The sequence below is a fragment of the Papaver somniferum genome, chromosome 11, assembly GCF_003573695.1.
Source record: "Papaver somniferum cultivar HN1 chromosome 11, ASM357369v1, whole genome shotgun sequence".
Lineage (NCBI taxonomy): Eukaryota > Viridiplantae > Streptophyta > Magnoliopsida > Ranunculales > Papaveraceae > Papaver > Papaver somniferum.
Genome location: NC_039368.1, coordinates 128,242,646 through 128,251,343, shown reverse-complemented (window position 1 = coordinate 128,251,343; position 8,698 = coordinate 128,242,646). Strand labels below are relative to the sequence as shown.

At 36.3% G+C, this 8,698-nt stretch overlaps 1 protein-coding gene across 1 annotated transcript; it reads right to left on the bottom strand.

Annotated features, from left to right (window-relative positions):
• Positions 1-377: 377 nt before the first annotated feature.
• Positions 378-2,337, bottom strand: LOC113321914 (salutaridine synthase). Its single transcript, XM_026569872.1, has one exon. The coding sequence runs from the start codon at positions 2,220-2,222 to the stop codon at positions 705-707; it is 1,518 nt and encodes a 505-aa protein (XP_026425657.1). The 5' UTR covers positions 2,223-2,337; the 3' UTR covers positions 378-704.
• Between the last annotated feature and the right edge of the window lie 6,361 nt (positions 2,338-8,698).

Genomic DNA, 8,698 nt, shown 5'->3' with positions numbered 1-8,698 from the left:
TCTCTTCCCATTATCTATAGTCGAAGTTCTTACATCTGGAGAAACCCCAGATATAGAGTAAATGAGTCTGAACAAAAGGGAAAACTAAAGACACCCAGAACGAAAGACACCCGACAAAAGTAAGAGACATAAACAGAAAATTACATCCCTCTTACACTCATTACACTAACAAAGAGCGTTGAAGTTTCTCAGACACACCTGAGAGACTAAAAGAGAAAGTAGCATGTGCAACACACACACACGTAAGGTAATTCACACAGTTACAGATATACGCAGTTGCAACCAAATAACATTTCACCACGATCGAGCAACTCGAGGAGTAATTTTGGCAATTCAACAATAAATCGTGACTAAATGAAAAATGTAAAAGATGAATGTCGTTTCAGAATTCTCTCAGTGATTTTCATTGATTTTCGATCTGATATTTTCTGTTACAGACTCAGGACAGATTTACAAAGATATTTAAAGACACAAGAATGATGTGACAGATACAGCCGGCGACTCGCTTGAAACACACACAATGTACACACTTCAGAAGTTGCAAAGAGAAACATTTAGCTCCTACATAAAGAAAAACATTACTAAATCAAGAGCTAATCTAACTCCTACATAGCCACCACCATTTTGGTGCACTAAGATCAAGCATCTTCACCCTTGATTTTACATAAACATACACTTGCAGTTTGATAAAAATAAGATTTTATCTACTGTCGAAAAGGTTTTGTACGAGGAGTAATTTTGGCTTCAAGTGGGTTTTTCATGTAGAGAATGAAGCTAATAGCTTCACTAAGATCAGGCAATTTCCCCTCGGAAACACAATCCCATTTGAATTCGTTGACCATACTTGCAAGAGCAAAAGCTACCATCTGCTTGGCTAATTCTACACCTCCACAAATTCTCATACCAGCACCAAACGGTATCAATGAACTTTCCATTGTGTTGATATCACCAAAACGTCCATCACTATTAACATCCTTTAAGAATCTCTCTGGCATGAATTTATACGGTTCAGGGAAAACGTTAGGGTCGTGATGAATAGCGTACAGATTCACCATTACTTTTGTACCTTTAACGATTCTCCGCCCCTTGAATGTAGTATCTTTTGCTGCTACATGTGGGACCGCTAGTGGTGCGATGGGTTTCATCCTCAATGTTTCTTTCATCACGGCTTGTAGATATGGCAGCTCTTTCAAATCTACAACTTTCACTGGTCTTTGCCCACCCGTCCGGTTGTTGATTTCTCGGTAAAGTTTTTCTTGAATTTCCTGCTCGCCGACTAAAAAGGAGAGTGCCCAAACTGCCGTTGCTGCAGTACTATCTACTCCCAAACCAAAAATTTCAAGTACCATTGAGTAAATAATTTCATCACTGTAATCTTGAGATGTAAGAAAATATAAGAAAGAATTTGCAGGAAGATTAGGGACGATATGTGGTTGAATCAAATTATATACTCTGTCTCTTGTGGCGTACATATCCCGAATATTTTTTCTCTGGCTTGGTAAATATTTAGCAATTTTAAAAGCATCAGCTAAACTTGCCAACCCACTTATGCGTACCATCTCATCGAGGGCGTCTTTCACACCAATAACGAGATCCTCATTTGAAAAGTCGTGACCAAATATAACTCTACTCAGTAATCGCATAGACGCTTCTTTGGCATGATCAAGAGGTTTTATAATTCCATTATGCTGTGACGCTCTTTCTTGCATGGATTTGATGAGATTTTGCATGTCTTTTTCCTGTAAACGAGATAGAGACATAACATTTGATGGATTTATACAACTTTGAAGACCTTTCTTTAAATTATGCCAAAATGGACCAGAATCACAATCAGCAATATTCTTCCCATTTGCTGTGATGATTTTAAGAATATCAGGTACATCTCTAGCGGAATAATCAGCAGATTTATTAACAAGAACTTCCCGAGCGTTATCGATATCGCTTATGACGATCATTGGAACCCAGCTTCCAATCCAAATTGTAAATGCACCTCCATAAACTTTAGCTAAGTTTGCCAAAGCAACCTGTAAGGGCACACCTCCTCCCAACTGATGAAGATTTCCAATTATGGGTAATGTTTTTGGACCTGCTGGCCATTCCGTTGTATTTGCAGATTGATAAAAAGATATTTTGGAAAACATGAACTTCACCAATGCAAATACTATTATGACAGTGCATGCTATCATCCAAAAATCATTCCCCTCTATATTAATCGGAGCCATGAATTACAGAAATATAAGACGGTTTGCAAAGATTAGGGAATTACTCTATTGAATTTGACTATTAATTAATAGAGAATGAATCAAAACCCAAATGTGTTGGGTATATATTCAAGCACTGAGAACTACATTTATAAGGAAGTAGGAATTACCAATAGGTACTATTATGGTAGTCTTAGTTAATGGCAGGTCTACCCACTAAAGCCAAGTAACCAGAGGTCCATAATAAAAGGAAAAAGAGAAAATTGGACCAAAAATTTTTATCCCCTGGTCCGATACACGTGCGGAACCGGTAATGCGTAATTTCGAAATTCCCAAATTAACCTTCCACCTCTAGATATTTAATCTCCTGGTTCTTATCGTCACCTTCTCTTTCAATTTTTGGTTTTGCTCCAAAGAAGCTTTCACGCTGGAGATTTTTTTGATTTCGTTAATTGAGTCGCCAATTCGAATCCAAAGCTATCGTTTTGTATATTATAGAAGAACTCCTCCGATGAAGATTTTTGCAAGATATATAGGTTGATTTTCTTACTGTTGATGTTAGTCTAGTTTTTTTTTTTATAATCAATTTTCATCTAGTAATGTTTATTTTCGGGCTTCTAATATTAATCGTTTAATGGATGTTTGATTATGTTTTGATCTCCTTGTTTGATTGTTTATTTTATTTTATTAAAAAATAGTTCAGATCTATATGGATAAACATGTTTTTTGTCAATTTCTTCACTAGATCTGATCATATCATTTTCATTTTGTAGGTTTTAGATGTGTTTCGGTTTATTTTTGTGTATGAACCAACAGTTAGTATCTGCAGTACTGACAGAAACCTAGTTTTGAAGACCTTTTTTTATTTGATTCAGAAGTACATATATGGAATATTGAAATAGAAGTGTTTCAATACTGTTTTTTCAAGGATTCGTTAATTATTTTTGACATGCAGCTGATTGTTGTGTATGAACCAACAGTACGTATATCCCGTACTGACAGAAACCTAGTCTACTTTTAAGAAGAAGAAGAAGAAGAAGAAGAATAAGATGGTGCATCGTTATGATTTACGAGGAGAATATTTGTTTTATGTTTCCAGGTATGCTTTCTAATCATCTTGTTTGATTATTTTGTTCGGTTTTTCTTCTTTTGATTTGTTTTTTTGATTGTATTTTGATAATCAAATCGATTTGATTGACGCTTTTATGGTTTTTAGGTTTGTTACAGTTGTTTTTCGTGTATGAATTGACAGTACATATATGGCGTACTGATACAAAACTCTTCTAATTTTGTTTTATTTGAAGTTTTTCCAATTTTTTTGGTTCGATCCATGAGTATGTATGTATAATACTGAGAGGAAGTGTTATTTGCTGTGTTTTTGCTCATTTTTTAGTCTTACCCTTCAGTACTTATGTGAAATACTGTAATATGTCTTTCGATTCTCTTATTTTTCATAGATCTGTCACCTGTTGTTGTCATACTGTTGATTTGTAGTTCATGAATCTTCAGTACATATATCGCATACTGATAGGAAGTGCTCCTTGTTATGTTTGATTCAGTACGTATATGAAATACTGAAATAGATGCTCTTTGTTACGTTTGATTCAGTACTGGAATTGGATATGGAGATGATCTGGAGTTGCAGTTCAGAACTTATTGCAAGAAATGACAGATTTTGAATGATAGGAACAGGAGTTGTTGTTGGTTCAGATTTGCAAGCTTGTGAAATTGGTGGTGGTCTTGATGAAGTTACAAATTGGTTGTGATGTGTGTTTGAAAGAAGGTGCGCTGCAAATGGATTTGGAGGAACATAGAAGGTTGGGTTGCTGATGTAAACTGAAGATACAGATGAGATAGAGGAGGAATTGTAGGTGGTGATTACTGTGAACAAAATCAGTGGATGAGATGTTCGTCTCAATGGGTTTATGAAGATGGTAGTGTTGTTTAAACATGGAAGAAGAACAAGTCTGTGTTGCAGCTGAATTGAAATGACAATGGTGTTGATGTAGCTGTTGCAGTTGTGGTTTAAGCTAAGAAGATTGTGATGCAGCGAGATAGAAGATTACTGAGAAGATGGAGCTGAAGGCAGTGGTGAATGGTTGACTGCACAGGTGCTGGTGCTGCAATAAAGTAAAGTGAATTGAGGAGTACTCAGATTCCTAAGTAGTGTAGCAGATATGTACTCATATTTGTAAGCAGTGTGGAAGATATGTACTCAAATTTGTAAACAGTGTAGCAAATATGTACTCAAATCTATGGTCCTTTATATGTTTTAATTAAATTTGGACCTCCAGATAAATAAAATCCCGATTTGGTAGAAGTATGTTATTTCACACGTACTTAAACAGTGGGGTATATTAGTCATTTCCATGTTTTCAAATAACTTTGGACCTTAGAATAAGAGTAAAATCTAGCTGGACCCTGCTATAAATAACCTTATGTGCTTAAAACCAAACAAGATATTTTTCTATAAAAAAAGAAGACATGGGGATAACAAACGGCCATGCACGAGAAGCTCGTGAAGTGGCGAATCTAAAACGATAGTTTAGAGGGGGGACACATTGTCCTAAAAAAATCACAACTAAAAATATAACATATGAAAAATTCCATACACGACTCAAAAGTAGATCAAAAATTCCTAGCCAAAAAACATCCTAACAAACAGGCCCTCTCTCGAGACGGCGGGAACAAGAGGGCTGTTTTCTGAGCGGTCCATCAAGAATCACTCATTAATTATTATTTTTATTTTTTTAATTGGTTGGCTAGTTTTTATTCGGACACAGGTCATTGATATTATCGTCCAGTGACTTTAGAAAACTGAGGTATCATCATACGATAACTTTAGAAAACAAAATATAAAGTTGAAGTAGTTTTAAAATTTTACAATTAATATATAGAAAATTTACATAAAATTGGTTAAAAAGACCAAAATCAACAATTTTTGGGTGAAAATGACATTTAGATTTTGATACTGTTTAAATGGACAAAAATGTAAAAATAGGAAGGACGTAAACAGTTTCATCCTACCCATTTTTAAATATTTTTTTTATTTTTAATTTAAATCAGGATACATCCAGTTTTATCCTTGCTATTTTTAAGTTTAAGTCAGGATGAATCCATTTTCATCCTTGCTATTTTTCTGGTGTCCATTTCACCCATACTAATTTTTACTCGTCCATTTAAATTATGTTTTAAAAATATTTGGACAAATGACTCATTTTCGGGAAAAATATATGAGTGTTTTCTTATCTTGAAAAAATTTATGGAGGCCAGGGACACTTTTACACGGCAAACATGAGGATCTCTGCAATTACAAATTAATTATGGGGGCATATGACACCGCATACCCCATCTGTATTCGCTCCGAGCTCGTCGATACCAAATTTCGCACGAGAAGCTCGTGAACACCAAATTTCGGTGTAATCCAATAGGATACATCCCCTGAGTTAGCTAAATGATTTTTCACTTTACAAAAAAGTTGCCTCTACGGGATAAGCTATTGTTTGTCTTATGTTGCTATCAATTCATAAAATCCATGCTAGTGAAATCCACGTAGATTGGCATTTAGTGTCTCCAACCAAAAGAAATCCCACGCTTTCAAAACTTTGTTTAGTGGCATTTAGTGCTCCATCATATTACTAATATACGGGATTGAATTCACAATCAAACCTATCAAAACTCATATAAATATATATAAAGTTCAATGATTTATAAAGGATTGATCTGTTGATTATGCGATGGAACAGTGTCACATATCAGCCCATACATATATATAGATGATCTATTACAAAGAATTGATGTAATATGTTAACGCTTTCTATAATGGTGTTCGATCATGTGGTGGAGCAGTGTGCCAGTGTCCCATATCAACCCTTATATATATATATATATATACTGTATCTTTTATAAAGGATCGATGTAATATGCTGATGTGCTTTCTATAAAGCTGTCTGATTGTGTGTTGGAGCAGTGTCCCATAACACCCATTATATACCATCTTTTTTTTTTATAAAGGATCGATGTAATATGCTGATGCTTTCGATAAAGCTGTCTGATTATTGGGGTGGAGCAGTGTCGCATATCAGCCCACGAGAGTAATGCAAGAACCTCGTGGGAATAATTTAGGTTACCATGCTATATGTGGCTTTTATAGAAATCGTTTGTACTAACTCCGGAATTATTGTTGTGTGGGGCTAAACTGTCCAAGAATGCTGGTGAAAAGGAAACTGTTTTAAAAAATGTTGTAAGAGCAAGTCTTATGGCGGAAGAGTTTCATCTTTCATCTTTCATGCCACCTCAGCATTTAGAACCGTGGATGGAAGTGCAAGTATAGTGGTGGAATAGTGAAAACGCTATTCTTAATAGCGCTAAAAAAACGCTATTAAGAATAGCGTTTTTTTCTCAGCCGTTAGATCTCAACAACTCATTCTAAATCTACGGACCAAAAAAACGCTATTCTTATTGGCGTTCAGATGGATTCCACGAACCCTTCCACAAAACGGTGAAACCTTGCTTGGATTTTCTGTGAAAAATCCCAACTTGGAAGCCATTAAACTTGACATTTCATGATTTTTCCACATTTGGAATAGATTGGATTCAACCATAAGACTTGCTCTAAGAGGTATATACCCAAAGTTTACACAATAAAGTTCTAAAGCAACACCTTTCTTGATGTGTATATGTACTAAAAGTGGAGATATTTGCTTCATGCTTATCTAAAATGTACCGACTACCCCGATGTACAACCAAATTGCAACAAGAAAACGGGAAAATTGGTTGAAAAGTGGAACAGCTAGATTGATACAGCTATAAAGACAATGGGCGTACTTAGAAACGGGAAGAACAATAAGCATACATAGACGCGAACAAGATTTTTGCACAAATGTAGTGGCAAAATATTTTAGGAACACGTGTCGAGAAATTATGATAAAAGTAGCTTAGTTTGATACAACTATTTTTAGAGAATAAGAGCAACTGCAGTGGTGCGATCAAAACCAAAGATCAAAGATAAAAAAAAAAGACCAAAATTTGGGTTTAGTCCGTGGTGTGACGCAACGGTACATGATTAAAATTTCGTCAGGCGGACTTTAAAAGTCCGCCCCATTAAAATTCCATCAGGCGGACTTTAAAAGTCCGCCCCATCCTTTGTAAATTTTAACAGGCGGACTTTAAAAGTCCGCCTCATTAAAATTCCATCGGACGGACTTTAAAAGTCCGCCCCATTCTTTGCAAATTTTAACAGGCGTACTTTAAAAGTCCGCCTCATTCCTTTTTTTTTTATTTTAATTAAAATTTCATCGGGCGTAATTTAAATCTCCGCCCGTTAACAAGCGTACTTTAAATTTACGCCCAGCATCAAGCGTACTTTAAATTTACGCCCGACTATATTAGAATTTGGGATTTGGTCGCGACCATATTTGGTCTGGAATTTGATCTTTGGTCCAAATTTGATCTTTACTCCGTCCCACTGTGTTAGGATCTCATCCCATAAATTTGGTTATACTCGCCCACAGTGGATGCTCTAAGACCCTCTCACTAGATCTTATCCTAACTAGTCAGCCCTAAGGGCACTATTGTAACTTGATTTGTATCCCTACCCTTTATAAGGAAAAGAGAGAGATGGTTGTAGGGATCAGCCTCCTCCTCCCACAACTGAGAACTCACCAAGAACTCCAATCCCTTTTAATGGAGTATTTTTTTAACACCGATCTTGTAAACACTTCCGATTATAGTGCAACACCGTGGATGTAGGCTTTATTAAAGGTCGAACCACGTAAAAACTCTTGTATCCATGTTTATTTCGATACACTACATCTCTTCTTCGTTGAGTAGATCTTAATCCTAGGTGTTAGATTTGAGTGGGTGTGGTTGTTAGATTTTAGCCACTACATTTTGGCTCCGTACTAAGGGGACCGAGAGTCTTCTTCTGTAGCTTTTGGTTTTGAAGTAGTACCAGTGAAGTGAGTACTGATCTATCAACTGGGGAGAATGAAGTGTAAAGGGTAAATGTGGACTTCACCAAAAGAAAGCTATCTTCAGACAACAAACAGGCGACAAAACTGAGGGGAGAAAAGATTAGAGGTTCTTCTTGCAAAATGCTTTGAGCAGTCTGTATTCCTTTGCGCAGTCCCTTCAACAACAATCATATAATTACAAGACTGACGCAAGAAAAATGCTTCGGAGGAGCGACATGAGAACACCCTCATCATTTGCACCAAACTAAGAATGCCAAGACAATGTCGGTTTCGAAAAACAGGTACCCACGCCCGTCTAGAGAACTTCAACTGCGATTCATCAAGAAATGAGATCAACTGAACATTGACTACCAAGGCGTGATTGCAATAACTTCGAACATGATGAATGCTTGACCAGACTATCTCGGGGCTAATCAGTTCGGGAGTGGCAGACAAAGGACTAGGAAGTCACTTTGAAGAAAGCTTCGATGATTACCAAGGCAGACGGATAGCTCGGGGCAAATGTAGTGATCCACAACCGTT

Bases quoted from the DNA above. Each gene is read 5' to 3' on its own strand.
- LOC113321914 (XM_026569872.1), bottom strand. From the start codon at position 2,222: ATGGCTCCGATTAATATAGAGGGGAATGATTTTTGGATGATAGCATGC.